The sequence below is a fragment of the Grammomys surdaster genome, unplaced genomic scaffold, assembly GCF_004785775.1.
Source record: "Grammomys surdaster isolate TR1022 unplaced genomic scaffold, NIH_TR_1.0 174, whole genome shotgun sequence".
In the NCBI taxonomy this organism is placed as follows: domain Eukaryota; kingdom Metazoa; phylum Chordata; class Mammalia; order Rodentia; family Muridae; genus Grammomys; species Grammomys surdaster.
In genome coordinates, this window is record NW_021604622.1 from 4,005,353 (window position 1) to 4,025,947 (window position 20,595).

The window sequence follows — 20,595 nt, forward strand, 5'->3', positions numbered from 1 at the left end:
TACAAACAAGCAAAAAACTTTGACCAGTTTTGAAGACACAAAGCCACCTGGACGTCACACTGATGACCAGGGGTTCTTTGTAAAGCCGAAAGTGAGGGGGATGGGAAATGTCAGCTCCTTCGTTTACCCTCCTAAACTGAGAAGACCACTAGAGAAAACTCAGCTTCAGGGACTGAGGAGGTGATGTCCCAGTCATCATAAGGTACTTGTTACACAAGCATGAGGTCCTGAGTTCGGATCCCCAGCACCCATCTAAGACCCAAGCCTGGCAGCCTTGGCCTCCACGTGTGTGCACATGCACCTGCATGTGTAATAAGCAAACAAAAGGAAAGAAAAGTCAGTCTGACTTACCTGTGTTCATCAGACAAACCACTCAGAAACTGCTCCAATGCTGCAGGCAAAGAAGCCAATCAGCCACACTTAGCAGTAAACTACATGCTATTTTTTCTCTAAGGCTGCTTTTTTTGTTCTTTTAAGATTAAGTTCTAGAAAATTGTATGGGCTTTTCTGCCATGTATATTTCCATATGGGTATCTTTTAAAAATCAGACGTTCTTTGTTAAAATAGTAAGATAATTTGAGTGTGTTAAAATATAGACTGTTATAATTATAGAACAAAAAATGTATTTGAAAAGTTTTAGTTTTCTTTTTCTTCCAGTGGGGGTCTCACTGTATAGCCTAGGCTGGCCTGACACCACTGAGACACTGCCAACTTTTTGAACGCTCTGGTCATATATATAAGAGTCATACTTTTCTCAGGTTTTGGACTTGCATTACTAATAGCTTAGAAGTTATGGAAAAATTCCTGAAATTCTAATAAATGGCCAACAGTAAGTAACCTGCCTCTGACTAGGGCAACAGATTTATTCAGGACATGTGCTCTAATGCTGACTGTAAATAGGATACCCAGCCAGGTGTATGGCGGACGCCTATAGTTCTGGCACATGGGAGGATGAAGTGGGGGACTGAATTTAGGTCAATCTGGGCTGCAAAGTTAGGTCCAAACCGACATTGGCTACACAGTGATACTATGTCTAGAAAACAGAAGGAAAATTCTCATATTCCTATGGAGACAAGTTACTTTTGGGAAAAGGTTTCTTTTTCCATAGGATCTTGGGCTTAATGCTTGCCACTCATGCAAAGCAGCCCAGCACAGGCCATCATCCTCATCTACAGATTGGGAATGAAACATTGTAGCATCTTGTGAGAAGTGCGTGACAGCATCACCAGACACAGAGCACTCAGAGTTGGCTCTTACACTTGCGCTTTATTTAACACTCTTTAGGCTGGACTTTTTATGTAGATGGTGTTTTACCCTTACCTACTACTGTATAAGCTATCTCACGTCTATTTTTGACCTAAACAAATTCCAGGTTAAATCCACTTAGTTTCCTCATAAAGAATGCACAGTAATGAGGAAAGACCATGCAGTTAGGGGAAGAGAACAACCACGGCCTTCAAGAAGACGTTCTGAAAGATCCCACATAGGAAGTAGAGCTCGGAGGTATTTTCAGAGTGTTTAATAGGAGTTCACAAATTCTGTGGCAGCCACTGGTCCTCACAAACTGAGGATGTTCATTTACTTGCTGATTTCATAAAATTTAACATTTTAGAGGTCATTTTTTTCCAAAATGATTTGAAAATCAGTACATATAATATCCCTCTCCCAATTTAGCTGAGGTATTTGTAGTAGCTAATCTATATGACAATTGTTCTGAAAACACGTATAAAACTTGTAGGCTACAAAATGAACATCCAACTAGTAAAATCACTCTAGGCATTAAAAAATAGTGTGTCAAAATGTAGTGTGTTTAACTGGAAAGTGTCACACTTATTTCAACTCTATTTTTAAAATAACATGGCGTTCTTTTAAGAGAAATGCTGTTTTTCCAAAATAGCAGAATTGTTATCTTTCCCCATGGTTTTAAAAAATAAGTATTACCATCATGACATCACTAGAAAGAAATGGAAGCATACAAGGAATAAACTATAGTTTCTTTTTATATCAAAATGTACTCTTGAAAATGTGTTTGGCACAGTGCTAAATCATATATAGTTAATACTAAATATTGCAGGATACAATAAAACCCTGGAGTTGTTTACACCCTCTTATGGGAATGAAAATAATAGATACCAATTATTCAGAAGTCAGCCTGTACAAACTGTATAAACAATATTTTATGTTTTGCTTTGAAAACCAATGATATAATAAATTTTACATAAAAGACTGCAAAATAATATAAATGGATTTAAACAGATCTTTACAATAAGAAATTCAAATGGAAACAGACAAGTAACAAAGAGAAGTAAAAAAATTTATTGCAGTATTCGCTCCACCAGAGTGCCTGGGGATCCCTTTCTTGTACTGTTTTCAGGGTGACCTAATACAACAAAATCTACATTTACAAAAACTCCTTCTGCAGATAGGTCATAGATACTGCATGCTTTTTTTTTTTCTCAACAGAATAAATTATATATCCAGGAGATTCTGCCATTTTACAGCCTGGAGAAAACAGGGCCTCCCTGGAAACTGGGCTAAGCTAAAGAAAGCCATCCGCTGCTAGGTTCAACTCCAAGAACACTTTATTAAGAACATTAACAGACTAATTTCCAACATTCACTTGTTTATTTTTTTAAACAGAAAGTTTTTTTTCCAAGATATAAACAATTTTGTTAAACTATAATACAGTGGGAGTAAAAATGAACCGAGAGACGTTTCTGCTGCACAACAGCGAAGGGAGCTCCCACGACAATGCCTGCCCAACATTCCGTCCTTTGTTCCTGCATCCCAGGTTCCACTCTTCAAAAAACTCTTTTTTTTTTTTTTGCCAGAATGTTGATATTTCAAGTTTTTTTGCCTTTTAAAAAAATTCCTGTAAATTTGGCTGCATGTACAAATTCATTAGCTGGAAGTCCCGTCCTTGGCGGCATACAGGGATCGTAAAGTCTGAACAACTTTATTAGTCAGCTTATTAGCACTCGTTAGAGCAATTTTTTTGTAAATAATGTCTGACTCTTTAATAGTGTCTACCCAAGGCACCAGTTTGCGGCCATCGCGGCGCTTGGCCTCCGTCCAGGAGCCGCTGTAGGAGCCTGCCATCCACTGGACACTGACGCCACTGCTGGTCCTCTGCACTACTCTTGCAATCTGTGGTCGGTCTTTGTACTTTGGACAGCAAATAGCGATGACATCCATGACGTCAACACTTTCATTCATCTGTGCTGCCAACTCCGTAGAGTCTGAATTTCGTTTTGACCTTCTCAATGACTAAAACATTGGGAGGGGGAAAAAAGACCAAGTGTTACACAGAAGAATTTTAGGGAAATTATTGTTTTTATTGCTTGTAATCCCTTGACGCCGGGAGTTGGGATTCCCAGCACAGTTCCATTGCCGGCAATGAGACGCACCGTGACCGCCAGCGCCAAGGGGTTAACATATACTTGTAAAACCATATAACTTTTCATTTGTACCCGTGTCTTGATATATAAAATTATTATATGTACATATAAACCATAAAGCTACATAAAACTTAGCAACAATAAAAAGGATAGCACACATTAATACAATCCAAAAAATTATTAACCCTTTATGCTGAATAAATCTCATTTCTGGTTTTTTTATTATCTTTTATGTTAAACTTTCTACAAAAGGATGTATAAATGGTTAAGTAGAGAATCTCTATCTACAAAATGTTTTGTTTTATAAGTATTACATTACTTGGTGTACATTTAATAGACTGACACATATAAGCACATAAAATCATTTTACGTAATACGCTGGGAAATACGTTGACTCCTCCTCCGCCTCACCCCTGAAGTGCCTCCTCCTCTATCCTCCCCATCACTCTCCTCATCTTCTGTGTCTGCTGCTGTGTTATTTTTAGGACTGCCCCCTCCAAGCAGCGAGGTGATCGCTTTGTTCCGAGCATTTGTGCTAGCTGACACCTCTCCTTCCTCTTCTTCTTCATCAGGGTCTAGATGTTCCATGAGAAGTTTAAACTAAAAAAGATCGAGAGTTTTCCGTAAATATTTAAACAACACCGTCAGATTCTTAAATGTTTTCTATGGTGGTGATAAGAGAGACCACAGCTACTGTGCAAATCAGGGATTGATAAGTCTTTTCTGTACAGAGGCAGAATGACAGGCAATGCATCTGGGGCTGGTGGCCACATGGTCCCTGCTGCAATTGCAGCTCCCCACTGCTGTATGACAGCAGATAGACTGAACATGGCCGTATCATTACAACTTTAGGACAGTGGATCGACTTAGATCAGTTTGTTGTAAGTGTGTCTAAGTTAACACGTTCAGGAAACAAATACTGACAGACTACTTATCGGCAGGCCTTGGACTCAGAACTAGATTAAAGGCATGCACTACCATACTCAGGATTTTGTTTATTCTAGAACACTTTTCTTTTTGGGGTGGTGGCTTTTGAGACAGGGTCTTAAAAGCTTGCCTGGAACTTGCATTACAGCCCAGGTTGTTCTTGAATTTACAGTCCTCCCACCTCAGGCTCCCATGTGCTGGGATTACAGGGCATCTGCCACCAAGCCTGGATCTTTAAAGACATTTTAAAAAGGCACACTTACATATTTGTCATACATGCACACATGTGCGCATGCGTGAGTGCACACACACGCACGCGCGCGCACACACGCACACACACACACACACACACACACACACACACACACGGCATTCAAGCATATGTACAAGATATGTGTGGTGGTGCACACCTTTAATCCAAGCACCCAGGATGCACTGGAATGGGGAATCTCTGCGAGTTCAAGGACAGCCAGGGCTACACAGAGGAATACTACTGAGAGGGGGGTGGGAGTAGGAGGGGAGGGAGGGAGGATGGGGAGAGAATATGGATATGGAATGAATACAAGGAAAAACAATTAGTTGCCAGAAAGGAGAGGAACACAATGGCCTCTGAGGGTAAGGGGATTCCTAGCCATGGCTTTAACTTTTAAGCATAGAAGCCATTCGATCTGTTAATTAATCTTTCGTCTTTGGTTCAAATAATGAGTGGACAGTTAGTTCCAAAGATGGTCCAATGGGAAGGCTCCCGACAGCCCGGGATGCTCGTCAGTTGGTACTCACGTCTAGGTACTGCCGTACTATGCTCCTCTTCACATCCTCCGTCAGCTTGGAATTCGCCATGTCACTTCGCAGGAAGTCCAGTGTTTGTTTGGGATGAAAATGAACCCCCGTTTTCCGATTAATGGCTTTATCATACACTTTTGCAGATTCAGATGGAGAATATTTTTGAATTTTACTGTTTTGGAAATATAAAAACCAGAATTTCAAAAAAGTTCAGGCACATACTTAAACTGATTCTAATTATTTCTTATTTAGTAATAACTCAAGTTAAATCATACAGATTTCAATCAGTGAGAAGAAAAAGCAAACATCCACAGAGTGCTCCTCTGCTCTCATTGATGTCTGTCCTGACAGGGATGGAGACAGACACCTGGCTCTAAGAAGGTGACAGACCTGGAGAATCCAGGTCACAAGTAAACGGTGTCACCTTAATGAAATCAGTTTCTCCCGTCTTATTTATAGACTACGACTGTGGTGACAGGGTAGCTTTCTTCTAACTGATTCCATTAAACTGGTATGCTAACTTTTAGTTCTTTTCTGCGGAGGGAACTTTTAACCTTTATTTGAGCGTGTCTGCAGATGTGTGTGTTCACCTCTGTGTGTGTGGAGGCCAGAGGACAGTTTACAGGAATTAGTTCTCACCCATCACTGTGGAGTCCTGGAAATTGAGCATGGCTTTCAAGGCCTGGTTGCAAGCATCTTTATGCACGGAGTCACCTCACTGGTCTTATTTCTTTTGTTTCACATTTATTTATTTACTACTGTCTCGTGTATGTGTGTGCACATGTGGCTGTCAGAGGGTAACCTGTGGGAGTCAGTTCTCTCTTCCATCATCTTGGTGCTGGGGATGACTCTCAGTGTCAGGCTCAGAGGTAAGATCCACTTTATCCACTGAGCTACCTTACCAGCCCTTAAGGTTGACTCTTTGCTCACTCATTGTCTGTATAGTAGCCAGAAAAACTGCTTGTAAACCCGTTTTGGATTTTTAGTGACTGATTAAAATTCTTTCCGACTCCTTACCAATACACCAATACTTTAAACTGTTTTAAATTACTCTAAATTAGTTACTGACATTTTACACCCAAATACTCTCTTAAAAATCTGCATTTCTAGGGCTTGCAGCAGAGCTCAGGGACACAACCCAGTGTACACACAGCAAACACAAGGCTCTGCCTTCATCTTCAGTACTGCACTAAGACAGTGGGAGCACTCACTACCCCATGTAGCCTCTTCTGTGATAAATACGTCTCTCTCTTCCGCTTACTGTATTAGGGATAGAACTGAGGGCTTTACGCTAACCACATGCTCCATTAGGGAGCTCTGTTTAAAAGTTATAGCATTAAATGGCTCTTTTCATGAAATAAACTATGCTGGCTGGTTCTATGTTAACTTGACATAAGTTAGAGCCACTGGAAAGAAGGGAGCCTCAATTAAGAAAATGTCTTCTTAAGACTGGGCTCTAGGAAGGCCTGTAGGGAATTTTCTTAATTATGATTAATGTGAGAGGGCCCAGTGCACTGTGAGTGGTACTGTCCTGGGTTCTCTAAGAAAGCAGCCTGAGCAAGCCATGATCAGCAAGCTAGTAAGCAGCACCCTCCTGATTTCCTCAGTGATGAACAGCGACATGGAAAATAAATCTTTTCCTCACCCAGTATGCTTTCGCCATGGTATTTCATCGTGGCAACAGTGACCTTAACTAAGACACGTCCTTTTCACACTTGGCTAATGATATTATTATTTGACTTGGTGATTTAAAGATTTTTAAAGTTTATATGTTATGTGTATGCGGTGCCTGCTGAGGGCAGAAAAAGCTGCGGGACCTCCTGTGGCAGGAGATCCCTGCGGGGGGATAGGAACTGAACCTGAACCCTGAACCCTCGTAGAAGGAACGAGTGCTTTTAACTCTACCTTTTCAGCCCCCACTTGGTGATTTAAAAATTCAAGCTTCCAATGACTGAAATGCTCAGTGTCTCCAAGGGCTTCTGACAGCTCTTTATCTTCCTCTACAGTCAGTCTCTGTCACTGTTACTCTCTCTGCATGGCACTTCATAACGCTGAAGTTGTGAACTATCTGAAGACTAGACCGACTCTCTAATAAAGCATCTTCTATGACAATCAATAAGTTAGCACGCCATTTAAACCTGGAATGCATGGAGTGAAGAAGTACCCTTTTCTTTCTTTTAGTATTGTAAAAAACCCAAAATAATTGTTTACAAGAAAGGAATTCGTAGCAGTAAGAGGAACCAAATCTGCCCCCACCTCACCCTGTCCTGTGGAGTTTTACATGGTTCTGTCTTGATACTCTGCACAGGGTATACTTGTCTCTTATTGTTTATGTAAACTCACCTATCAGAAAATCCACAGAGATTCTTCAGGTGCTGCTTTAACATAAGAAGTAATAAAATACCCTGGGAAACATTTGCAAATTCAATCAATGGGGCTGAATTTTCTGGCAAACACTTCATCACTGAATTTACATCATCTTCTGAGTCTGAGTCTGACTCGGAATCTACCCGCTTTCGAGCCTTCCGCGGTCTGGACACTTCCTCCTCACTCTCGCTTGACTCATTCTCCTTAGCAGGGGACGCTTTTCTCTCTTTCCTTTTGTCTTTCACCATAGACTGAAAGAAAAAGGAAATTGTAAAAAACAAAACAAGAAAACCCAAATGCCTCCAACAAATAAGAGTATCTTTCATCCAATAGTTGCAAAAAGCTTCTTTCAGCAGAGGGTTCATAAGCCACTGCTGGCAATAGGAGAAGCCAGCCTTAGGGAAGACTTGGTCCTAAGACTGAATCATACACAACACTCACCCTACCTCCCCCGCCCAAACAAGCGTCTACAACACTGAAAAGGGAATGATTTTCTCCTACAGTTAGCAATGAGATAGATGGCTTAGTTATGAAATACATATTACGAAATACATACTGTGGAACAAGAACAATACTTATGATTTTTTTGAATTTCCTCAGTTTCTGTTGTTATATCTCCCTTTTCATTTCTGCTTTTGTTAATGTGGATACTGTCTCTGTGCCCTCTGGTTAGTCTGGCTAAGGGTTTGTCTATCTTGTTGATTTTTTCAAAGAACCAGCTCCCAGTTTTGTTGATTCCTTTGTATAGTTCTCTTTGTTTCTACTTCATTGATTCAGCCTTGAGTTTGATTATTTCCTGAGTCTATTCGTCTTGGGTGTATTTGCTTCTTTTTGTTCTAGAGCTTTCATGTGTGCTGTTAAGCTGCCAGTATATGCTCTTTCCAGTTTCTTTATAAAGGAACCCTAATGGGGCTCAAGTGGATATACAAGCAAATGCCAACACTTAGTGCTTAAAGTGAGACAGCAGACTCATTTCTACATATGTAGAAAGTACACCTGAACCATCTAGAAACGAGATGGCTTTAAATCTGAATGGAAACAAAACAGCAACCCACCTTTCCCAATTTAAGAGCTGCCCAGCTTTCAGTAGAAAGATTTTACATATTGAAGAGAGGATAATGAAAAACAAAACAAAAGTAGCATGCCTGCACTTGGGCAGAGGCATTTATAAACAGCTGGAGCAGTGGTGCATGCCTTTAACCCCAGCACTTGTAGGCAGGGCAGTAGATCTCTGGTTTTGAGGTCAACTATGTCTACAAAGGGAGTTTCAGGACAGCCAGGGCTACACAGAGAAACCCTGTTTTGAAAGAAAAAACCAAACTAAACCAAAACAAAGCGCCCAGCGACACGTGTAGCTTACCTCCTTGAATGACTGCAATAGGTTACTACCGGAAACAGAGAGCGTAATGTCTATGTGGTGCATTATAAACAGCGGCTCTTCCTGAGTCTGGTATGGAAAACAGGCTAGATTGTCTGCTATGTACAAGAGCATAGTCACTTCTGTTTTCTGCAAATTTTAAAAGAAGGTACACATGCTTAGTGGTAAGATAGAAACCCACCTAAAGAGCTTATATTACAGGGTATTACACTTCATCAACATTGGAGAGAGAGAAAGAGAAATGCAAAGGAGAAAGACAAAGGAGGGAGCGAGAAGGAAAGAAGCAAAGAGGCAGAAATAAAGTGAGTGTGCACCACTTTAGAAGGCTTGTGACTTACAGCATGCTACGCAAGAAAGAAGAGGTGACGTGTTTAAGTGTAATTAAGTAAAAATCCTTCTTTTTCTTATAGATTATGTGAGACCTTTGAGATAAATACATACTGTATCAGAAAGTATACATATGAAAGCATAATTAGCCATTGCCTTGTAAAAGTTTAACACATATGGAGATCACTTACACAGTTAATTTTTAGCCTCCAAAAAAGAATATGTAACACGCTACTAATATGTGGATTTACCCACTCCAAATCATAGACTGATAAAAAAATCATTTTCCAGGGCTGTGCCTGTTTGTGAACACCTTTAAGCCAACCACTGGGGCAGCAGAGGCAAGAAGATCTCTGTGACTTCAAGGCCAGCCTAGTTGTATGTAGTGAATTCCGGGACACCTAGAGCTTTAATAGTGAGACCCTGTCTCAAAAAGCAAAATCCAAACAACCCCTAAACTATGAAATACACAAAATGCAAGAGAAATTATGGTTGACAATGGTTGTAGGTTTTAAAAAGAACCTTAAACAGACACTCAAGGAAACATTGGGACATGCCTGTGACCCTAGCATGGGTCAGGCTGGGGCAGAAAGAGCATTTGAGTTAGTAAAGAGGTTCAAGATCAGCTTAGGCAACCCAGGGAGATACAGGCCGTAAATAAATAAGTAAATAAAAAGGAAGACGTGTTAATATTTAAATTGAGTTTTGAGAATTTAAAGAAAAATAGTCATAAAAGTAGTAACCAAGGTAACTACTCGCAGATCTTCATCACTAAGCTTACCTACTTCATGAATTGTGACTTGGAACTCATTAACCTTTTTCTTTCTCTTTTTAAAAGTCATCATCATTGTGCACACACAATGTGTGCGAGGGGCGGGCATGCGGGGTCAGACAACAGTGTGGCAGTGAGTCTCTTCCTGCCTCTAGAGTGCTTCAGGAATGTGACTCGGGCTGCCAGGCTTGCGTGGCAAAAGCTGTACCCTCTGGCTAGCCCCCTTTTGCTCATTTTTTTTTTTTTTTAAGCTTTCTTTTACTTTAGGTGATGGGTGTTTTCTGTCTGTGGACATGGTCTGTGCCTGGTCCACTGGATCCCCTAGACCTGGACTTGTGGATGACCGTGAGCTGCTCTGTGGGTGCTGGAAACGGAATTCAGGTTCTCTGCAACAAGTTTAAGAGCTCTTAACTACTGAAGACATCTCTCGAGCCCCATTTCCTCTTTTAAAAAAATTTCTTCTTTGGATACTGGCCAAAAGTGTAACCAAGCGTGTCCTGATTCTCTGTGCTAGCAGGTACGGCAGCACACACCTTTACTCTCAGAACTCCAAAGCATTGAAGTGCGTTCCAGGACAGCCAGTCTCACATAGTGAGACCTACATTTTGAGATCCTGTCTCAAAGTCCAAAGCTTTTTGGACCTAACTCAAAGGCTCTCCCCTTATCAATCTCCTTCCTTCTAGAGCCTGCTACAGTAAGACAGCTTAGCAGCCCGCTGTTTTCTGCTCAAATCCTAATGAAATGGTCACTGAATGTTAAAAAACAAAACAAAACAAAAACCAAAAAACAAAAGAACCAAAACTAGTAATTAAAAGTATGTCATCATTTTTCTCCTATTTACCCTCTCTGCATCCAAATAACATAAAACATACAGTAGCAGCAGTAACAATAAAAGCCCATAAGACAGATATAATAAATGTACTATTAATATGAGACTCCATCCATTTTTAAAAAGTGAATTGCTTTATGCTCACTTTTTTAAAAAGACCTTTTGTTATGTGTGAGACTGTTTTGCCTGCTCATATGTAGGTCCATTATGTACATGCCTGAAGTGCATCACAAGAGGGTGTCTATCTGATTCCCTAGAACTGGAGTTATGGGTGGCTGTCAGCAGCCACATGGATCTTGGGAACTGAACCCAGATCCTCCTCAAGAGCATCAAGTAGTCTTACCCACTGAGTCTTCTCGCCAGCTCCTCACCCTACTCTTAAAGTTGTATACCACTGTCTAAATGTTACAGTGAGCAAGTGCAGAAGACAGAACCCCACTCTACCTGTGGATTTCATCCTCTCTCCCCTCTCTGACTTCTCCTCTCTCTTTGATTGGCCTAAAAAAAAAAAGTCACTATGTGGACCAGGGTAGCCTTGAACTTATGCTGATGACCTTGCACCCAAAGATTAAGATTACAGGTATGAGCTACTATACCCAGCTTACCTATCAGTTTTAACACTGTAATTCATATACTGTTTTTTTTTTCTAAAAGTGAAAATGCTCAGAACTACAAAATCAAAGTCCTAATTGCTTCTGATCAAAATCAAACTCCTTAAATAACAACCTAGATTCTAATTTGTCTGAATTTAGCAAGGGTCACATTATTTTCTTGGATCCTCAGGATAAAGTATTTCACTGTTTGTTCTCACACAGTCTCAACTTACTCCTTCCTTCAATACTTCTTCTTCATTTTCCTGCTACTAATTCTTATGTTCTCTACTGTAGCCATAACAGATCGCCTCCTTATAACAACCTGTATTGTGAACACTATGTGAAAAACCGTTGTTCCTAAAATACTCTCTGCACTTGGTGACACATTTTGTTTAACCATTTTCCACGGTCCTCCAGTGCTTACAGCTGTTTCTATGCTCTAGGGACTGTGCTCAGTAAGATCTCAGAGAAATGGCAATCTACCCAGTGTGCCACCCTCCTCTACTCTATGTTGTAGATTTAACACATGTCATCTTGCTCCTTTTCCGACACCCTGTGTTGGAGGCAGTCAGAATAAAGTTGTTTATTACGAGCGCTGGATTTCCAGTTTTAAAGACTGATAATAGAACACCTAGTCAATTAACAGAGACTATGCATTGAAATCACATAGCAATGAAGCCCAGCAGAGACGAGGCCTGGAGAAATACTGATAGAAACAACATTCAGTACATGCTAACCACAACCAATACTTATTTTCCTTTTTGTATTTTGTCCTCTAAACTGGAAATAAACCCTTGGAGGCCACAGCATCCATCAGCATCCTCAGCCTTAGCAGTGTCCTGCGCAGTAAAAGCTCAACACTAATGACAACACAGTGAGGGCGATGGGGAAAATGTCAGGCGTTTCTTAAACACAGACTTGGCACATTTATTTGCTATGTCACATATAAAAAACTTTAATGTAGTATTTTAAAGAGAATGGATGTAGTAAGGTCTCTATGCTTTGGTAATGATAATTTTGATTTACTCTGTCAAGTGAATAAGATGAGGAAAAAGTTGACAGTGCTCCTTTACAAACTCTATACAGATAGGCTAGTCTGTGTGCTCTTTGTGGGCAGGTCCACAGCTTTTACTCCTACGTCATCTGAAAATGCATTATACAATGACTACTACCATAACAGGCACTAAAGAAGGTGGTATTGAAATAAATGAATAAAGAAAAGAAAAAAATTGCTAAAGAATAGAATTTTCTGCTTTCTTGGTTAGTGGTCCTGGCCAGTGCAATGTGTGTTAACTTATAATTTCATAAAAATATAATTTCCTTCATAAAGAAAATCAACATAAAAAACTCAGCAGCCAAATACCTGTATTATTATTAAGCCAGATGGTGGCGGTGCATGCCTTTAGTCCTAGCATTTGAAAGGCAGAGCAGGCGGATCTCCATGTTTGATGCCAGCCTGGACTACATAATGAGTTCCAGGACAACCAGGGCTACATGAGAAACCCTGTCTCCAAAAACCAAACCAACAAACGAAAACTGCACTATTCTCAAACAATATAGAGTTCCTATAGAATGAAAGAAATGATCTTATTGATGTATGTATGAACGCATGTACATATGGAATCTATTTCCAAAGTAATAGTTTAAACGATGTAGCCGACTTTTGCTTATAGAAACTGTTACTGAGGTGGTGAGATGGCTTGGTAGACAGAGAAGCTTGTTGCCTCTCCTGGGATCCACATGGTGGAAGGAGAACTGTCTTCTGATCCCCACATTCACAATGTGGGGACTGCTCACCCCCCCAAAAAAAACCCACCATAAAATAATTAAATGTAAAATGTAAAAAAAGGTAAATAACAGTGATAACATTTCCAAGATATTCAGTACAGAGATACAACCATACTTTATTCCTCAATACATTTGCTTATGTAAAATGCCCCCTTTGATTGTGATCATAAACTTTATAAGTAACTTAAAAGAAATTAAGAAAACACAATTAATATAGTCAATGACATTAATCAAAATAGTAATATTTAAAAGTCATGACTCCTTTAGCCATACAGTTTCTAGAACATTTATTTTTGACAATAATAAAGTTTATGCTTACTGCTGTGTCATCAAAGAGGTTGAGTAAAGAAATAAGAAAGGCGCGTCTGTGTTGGCGGTTCCCGCGGATCATGGAGTACAGGTGTGAGCACAGCGCACTGGAGGACTCATCCTGTCGGAAACCCCTTACAGGGTCTTTTAGGCACGTGTTGATCGCCTGCTGTACCTGGTAAGACATCTTCATACCAGCCACGGCTTTCATCTGAAATTAAGAAAGGCCGCTTTTGCATTAGGGATAAGGGACTTATAATGATGTATACTCTGAACACTGCATCCAAGGAGAACTTCATTATTTAGTTTCCTTATTCAAAATAATACAAAAATCAAAGTTCTGCAATAATAAGAACATCTATTGCAACCCTAACATTTTACATACACAAATAACCCAGGTCTACAAGTCACTGCTAGCCAAGGTTACATTAGTGTGTGCAGTCCATGCTTCCTGACTTGTAATTTACTGGGCTGTCTGAACTGTCACCCTATTATAAGCTAGCATAAATACCCAGGGGGACAAACTTGGTTGTAAATTAAGAAAAAAGAAATCATTCTAAAATAAAGTCCTACGGGAAGTAGTGGCTTATTAGAACAGTACATTCAGGTAGTCTATGAAAAGTGCTTACATGGATGAATCCAGCATATTTTTTGTCTATTTCCACAAGCTGCTGATCGGCCTTGTTCCGCATAGCAGGTTCTGGATCTGTGCCCATGGCAATCAAGTATGGAACACACTGAAAGAAAAAAAAAGGGCTTTATAAGACATGCAGTGATAATGCACTTCAACAGATGTCAGGCCGGTACATCAGAGATACAACAATGTAGCAGCAGACTGTCTTATAAACCACTAGGTTCTGGTGTCTTTTTAAAAAGTGATAACCTTTCTTTGATTTAACTTAAAGCAAGGAAACACTGGCAATAGTAATGATCCACTGAGGCTTAAATAGTCTCAACAAAATGAACAAATGTAAGTGTCTTTCAATGCCCTAGGTGAAGGCTATCCAAATAAGACTATGATGCAGGGGTCAGTGGGGTGCTCTGCTGCCAAGCCTAAGAACTAAGGATTGATTACTCAGAACCCGTATGGTGGGTAAACAATACCAAGTTCTGCAAGTTGTCCTCTGACACGCATATCCTTGCACTCTCTGCACCCACACATGGGCCCTGTCGCTGAGTATTTTAAAAAACAAGGTGAAAGTCTCAATATATTACTATATGTTGTAAAGTGATTTTAGCAGTTCTGATTGATAAAAAGCAGACTAAACATTTGTCGAGATGTTTTATATTTTATGAAAGTATGCGTTTAGATGTGTATTGGAAAATGTCAAAAAAATCTCCTTTTTCCTCATGTGTCAGTGTGCATTAGAATAGGCTCTGTGGAAGAGAGGGACCAACAGTCTCTGGTAGCTTCATAGTCCCTTGACTATCTGACAGTAGTTAATGTATCAGGAGAGAAAGCCAGAGTTCATGGGTAATTAACATTTTATGACATTACTTATCTTTCAATTTTCTTTTTCTTTTTGTCATGCTGGGATCAAATGCATGACTTGAATATATGAATATCCTAGGTGAAGATTCTACTACTGAGGCGCGAACCTGGCCCTTTGTCCTATGATCCCAACTGTACTGTGAATTCTGAACATGCAGTACAACCGCTGTTACCTCCAGTTTAAAAAGAACAACGCAACTGAGAGGACAGAATTTACTTTTCTGTGGTAGAACAAAGCTTTACCCTATTTAGCTTACTACATTCTTAAACCTATTTAATTCCGTTGATATTACACATTGTTGTTGTTGGGAGACCAGAGTAAAATCGGATTAAAATGGAATTTGACCAATACTAATGAGAAAAAAGTACATTGTCTATTGTTAGAGAGTTGGAGTTTAACAGAGACAACATTATAAATATACAGGTTATTTCGCAGCAATGGCAATATAACAGATTATCCAGTGTTTAGACACTTTAAGAGTTCAAGACAGCTCAGGATGCTGAAGCGGGAGGACACTTAAACTCATGAGTTGAGGAAGACTTGACAAAAGGAATAAGACAAGCAGTAGCAGTAGTTTAGGACAAAGACTTTATTACTGGGATGGAGAGTGACTGCTGCTCTCAGCACTGCCAGCTGCTCTGGCTGCCAGTGAGTGCTATTGTTGTCAGCTTCGCTTACCTGAACCGGATGGATGAGACCTTGGTTTAGAGTCAGAGCGATCACATTCAGGGCAAAGTGGCGCACACTTGACTGGGTGTGAAAAAAGGCCTCTAGCACCTGCTTGAGGTAAAGTTGCATGATGGAGCTGCTCATCCCTGAGGAGACGTCTCCCATTTCCTTCAAGTCTTCCTGTTTTGCAACTTTCTTCCCTACAAGAGAGCAGAAGAGGAACACGCGTCACTTTAACATCGTATTACCTTTGTTTGCTTCTCTGAGTCTACAACTCAAACCCACAGATGGCACAGCTCACACTGACACTCAAGTGGTTTCCAGTCTGTTTTCCTCAACTGTGCCAGAGGCTTTGAAAACTGAGTCAGAATGTAATCCCTCTTCCTCCTGTTAATGCCTGCAGATACCTAGACTTTATAACTGCTTTAGAGAGTTAACCGAATGCTGTCATCTTCGTAGGACATGAGGAATGTCTCTGAAGTACCTTAACTGTACAGTCAAGTAACAACCACAGTTTCACTCACAGTCTCTGTCTGCTTGCTGCATTCGCGTATCTTCTTCTTGTAGGTAAGTCTGGAGGTTTTTTAACACTTGTATTTTTAAATTCACTGAGGAGTTCTTATCAGATAAAATACTATTATACAGATTCTTCACTTCTTGCTCAAACATTAGACTCGGATGCTGTATAAAGGCAAATCCTAAGAGAAAGGGAAATATGTTGTTATATATTCCTACTAAAGGCAAATGTAACACAATGAAAATGTCAAATTATACAAAGATCTCCTTATTTCAAAACTTTAAAACTTAAAATGACTGGAAGAATATGCGGGTGGCCTTACCTAGAGAAGCAATACAGCAGGTACTTCTTTCCCCATGAATTAAAAACAAGAAATTGCATTTCAAAGGAGAATTTCACACAAGAGGAAACCTTGAGGAGGGAGCAGGGCCTAGTGGCTAGGGGAGTGGATTAGGAGTCAGGAGTCTTGGATTCTATTCCTGGCTCCACCACTGACTTGTAGTGTGACCTTGGGTGAGTCACACAATCTCTCTTTGCCTCAATTCTCCATCTGTAAAATGGGGACAATAATATTTACCGCCCGCCTACCTCAGAGGGATGCTGTCAGGACTTAAGATGTAATGTCTGCAAACATTTCTCAGACCCGTAATAGAAGGTACTACAGTGACAATGTAAAAACTATTGAACTAAATCCACTGATGAAACAGAATTTAAAAGTAGTGCTAAAATCATCTTCCTAATTCTTTCTCAAATGGCTCTAAATTGAGGCCACAATGCTAACTTATAACCATAAATTAATAAGTAGCAAAATCAAGTAATTGTCAATGGACATATAGATGAATGCTTAATAAGAAAAAAATATAAGATTGTTGATGAGAACCAGCATTGTTAATACCAAAACCAAACCAGCAGACAAATCAGAGCATGCTCAGACAGCTAGCCAAGGTCACACAGGACAATCATGTTCCATGCAACTTTTAAAAACGGTTCTACAGTGCTGCTTTCTTAAATTAAAACTTCATGTATTGTTCTCTGAATTATCTGCAATACAATTGGCTATGTCACTCCATAGAACTTATTATCCACACTTAGCATTTAAGGCTCTATACTGGCATGAAGGTATATTACATGACAAACTCTCTGGGAAACGATGATATATTTATTTAACTATATTTCTACTGTTAAGTACTTTTGTTTTCTCCCTCGATTTGAGAAAAGACTTCATTATGTAGCCTTGGCTGGCCTGGGACCCGCTCTGTAGATCAGGCTGGGTTGAATTCAGAGATCTGCCTGCTTTTGCCTCTGCCTTTCGAGTGCTGGGATTAAAAGTGTACACAACTGTACCTGGTTTGTAAATAATTTATGAAAAGAATATGGCAGAATAAGGCAGTTATCTTTAAGTATTTATAAATATTACCAACATGATTAATAGGGCTTGGGTAACTCAAATTCTTTATCATTCACTTTTTCAAAGACTAATGTCAATGACTACCCATACATACTAATTAAATTACAATTTGACAGTGCTATCAAAACATTTCTATGCAAGTTATTATTTTCATATGTATTTGAACAAAACACTCATTAACAATTGTTCTCTTTGTCTTTTATAAGTAAGAAAAAAATTTATTACAGGCCTCAAGAATGAGAGTTTAGCTTTCTTTTTTTTAAAAACAGTATTTAATTCTGGCACTGTAATAGTTTCCTCTACCTTATTCTCTATCCTTTAATTCGTTTCCAGGAACATTGTATAGAGCAGCTTGTAAGCATGTCTTTATTACACTCCTGCATCTAGAGACCGAGCATGGACCAGGTCTCTATCCCAACTGTTCCTCTAAGGATGTCTACACAGACTGCCCATTAACAAGGCCATATGTTACATACATAACAGCACTATTTGCACTGAAAAAGAACAATTTTAAGAAATGCAGATTGGATAAAACTGTCATCATGTCCTTAGTATTATGGTGCTGCAGTAAGCATTCTTAAGCTAACTCGAGGAAGTAGGGTGGGAGACAGTATTGTTATCCCCACATTATTAACAAACTGGTGAAAGGAGGAGACACCCAGAAAGGCCACAGAGTGAAGCATGAACAGAATCCAGTGTTGTTTTGCACTCTTCATACAGATCACTGACAGAACCGTGTCTAAATACACCAACAACTTGGACTCACAATAGTCAAAAAGCTTATTCCATCCCTCAAAGAGCTAGAAACTACTAAGAAATTTAGACTTAACTTACCTAGACCAATGATGGCTTTTGTTTGTACTTCTTCATCTGAGTGTTTTGTAAAATACATCAACAGCTCAAGTACTTTATCCTTTATGTTAACCTGAGGGGGCATATTAAAGGTATTCAAGAATAATAGTCAATGCTAGAGCTAGTTTTCAAGTATGTGTAAGAAAGAGGAGGTGGGGGTATAGGGGGACAGGAGGGAGGGAAGAAGGGAGGGAGGGAGGGAAGAAGGGAGGGAGAAGGAAAATGGGCCCAATAGTGCCCGTGTGGAGGTATGGAAGTTAGGAGAATTAATTCTAAGGACTTGGTTATCTTCTGCAAACCATTACAATCTAAAGATGAACCTCAGGTGATCAGTTTTTGCACATAAAACTGCTAAGCCATCTCACCAGCCCTCAATTCTCAACTCTAAGGGGGAAATGTCTAAAAGCAACTATTGAGAGTTTTTATGAGAATGCTGCTGTGCATGTCCTACAATGGCCTGGCAAGTGCAAGGCTTTAGGTTTCACTGACAACACTGGGAGGGAAAATAGTCAATTTGATTAATTTAATTCAGTTTATTTAAACTTATTCAAACCTGTATATGCCTATTTCTTCTGTCTGTCTGTACTACTGTGCAGCATGTGTGTGCCTGGTGGGCGTCACCTCCCTTGGGACTGGAAGTACATAAGGCTGTGAACTGCCACGAAAGTGCTAGGAACGGACCCGTCATCCTCTCCAAGTACAGATGGTGATTTTAACTGCTCAATCATCTCTCCAGTCCCTCCATCTAGTTTAGAACAGTGGTATCTGATGTCACAGTTTGTGACAAGTATATTGTTCTAAATAGTGTGTCTATGTTAACGAACTGATAGAACTGGTTGTGGAAATTTGGAATTTGTTTTAGATCAGTAAAAAATTGCTCATAGATCAGCAGGAAGTCCAGAGATCATGCTTAGACTAGCACTCATTGCAAAATTCTCATTAAATTATTGTAATGCTGCATTCTTCCAAGGTCATTATAGTGATTCTTAGCTCAGGGCCACAGGACTGTGTCTTACAGCACATTAGGTAGTTTTATTATGATCTTTACCTTACTGTTGCCTTTAAAATCTTCCAGATCAAAATCAAAATGCCGACAAAGTGCTCCAACAGTGAAGAGGGACCTAAGAAGCGCTGGTTTATTTGTTAAAAGTGAAGTGTTATTTGGATCTTCTTGGTGCTGACTTTTTAATTTTAAAATGGCACCTAGTAAAGATAAATACTAGTTATTTACAGTAATCTTCCATATCTTTGAGTCATGCTTACACAATTACTAATAAAATACAATTAACTTTTACTAATGGTTTTAAGTATTAAATAAATTTATAGTATGTATGGTTTTGTTTGTTTGAGACAGTTTCTCCATGTAGTTCTGGTTGTCCTGGAACTAGCACTATAGACCAGGCTAGCCTCGAACTCACAGGGATCTGACTGCTTCTGCCTTCCAAATGCTGGGATTACACTCTTTTTGTTTTTGTTTTTCGAGACAGGGTTTCTCTTTATAGTCCGGGCTGTCCTGGAACTCACTCTGTAGACCAGGCTCGCCTCGAACTCAGAAATCCGCCTGCCTCTGCCTCTCAAGTGCTGGGATTAAAGGCGTGCGCCACCACCGCCCGGCCCAAATGCTGGGATTAAAGACATGTGCTACTACTACTTGGTTTGTCTATTTTCTCTAGAGCTAAAATCATGTAAGAAAAAAGATATTAACTGTTACTTTTGAGGTGGGCCAGGAAATTTACCACTTTCAAAGACAGAAACTTTTGAACCAAGGAGAATGCAAAAGATCAAAGGACAAGTTTTGAGGGTAGGCCGAGGAGCAAGCACACTTGTCTCCTCACTGCTCTCCTGGACCAGATCCATTCATGCCTGGACACAGCTGTACAACTTCATAAATAATGGGAAAGCCCAGGCACTGAACTTACCGTAGTACCTGTTGAAACAGGCCCACACAAATTTAAAATTCTGGGTCACTTTATTTACAACAGCCCCAAGACAGCTCACACAATGCTGTACTACCTAAAAGATAGAGAAAATGTTACTCTTTAAGAAAAAACTAAAAACACAGTTGGCATATATGATCATTTATATACTTGTCTTAAAATAAGAGATCTTGGGACTTAATGCTGAGACACTTTACAGTGGTGTTTTATAACTCATCACCTCTGAACCCCACACTCACACACAGAGA

The 20,595-nt window shown here is 39.8% G+C and overlaps 1 protein-coding gene across 2 annotated transcripts in view; it reads right to left on the bottom strand.

Annotated features, from left to right (window-relative positions):
* Positions 1–1,504: 1,504 nt before the first annotated feature.
* Nipbl (NIPBL cohesin loading factor) overlaps positions 1,505–20,595 on the bottom strand; it is a 155,768-nt gene continuing 136,677 nt past the window's right edge. Inside the window, exons 36-47 of one of the 2 annotated variants that reach the window (XM_028767700.1) lie at positions 20,330–20,423; positions 19,459–19,613; positions 18,393–18,483; positions 16,158–16,331; positions 15,643–15,833; positions 14,101–14,208; positions 13,482–13,682; positions 8,836–8,982; positions 7,452–7,726; positions 5,106–5,280; positions 3,810–3,998; positions 1,505–3,267 (exon numbers count right to left, since the gene is read on the bottom strand). In XM_028767700.1, the coding sequence (XP_028623533.1) occupies positions 2,902–3,267; positions 3,810–3,998; positions 5,106–5,280; positions 7,452–7,726; positions 8,836–8,982; positions 13,482–13,682; positions 14,101–14,208; positions 15,643–15,833; positions 16,158–16,331; positions 18,393–18,483; positions 19,459–19,613; positions 20,330–20,423 (2,166 nt within the window). In that variant the 3' untranslated portion in view covers positions 1,505–2,901. Of the gene's footprint in view, positions 3,268–3,768; positions 3,999–5,105; positions 5,281–7,451; positions 7,727–8,835; positions 8,983–13,481; positions 13,683–14,100; positions 14,209–15,642; positions 15,834–16,157; positions 16,332–18,392; positions 18,484–19,458; positions 19,614–20,329; positions 20,424–20,595 lie in introns of both variants that reach the window. The other variant, XM_028767701.1, reaches the window with a different exon arrangement.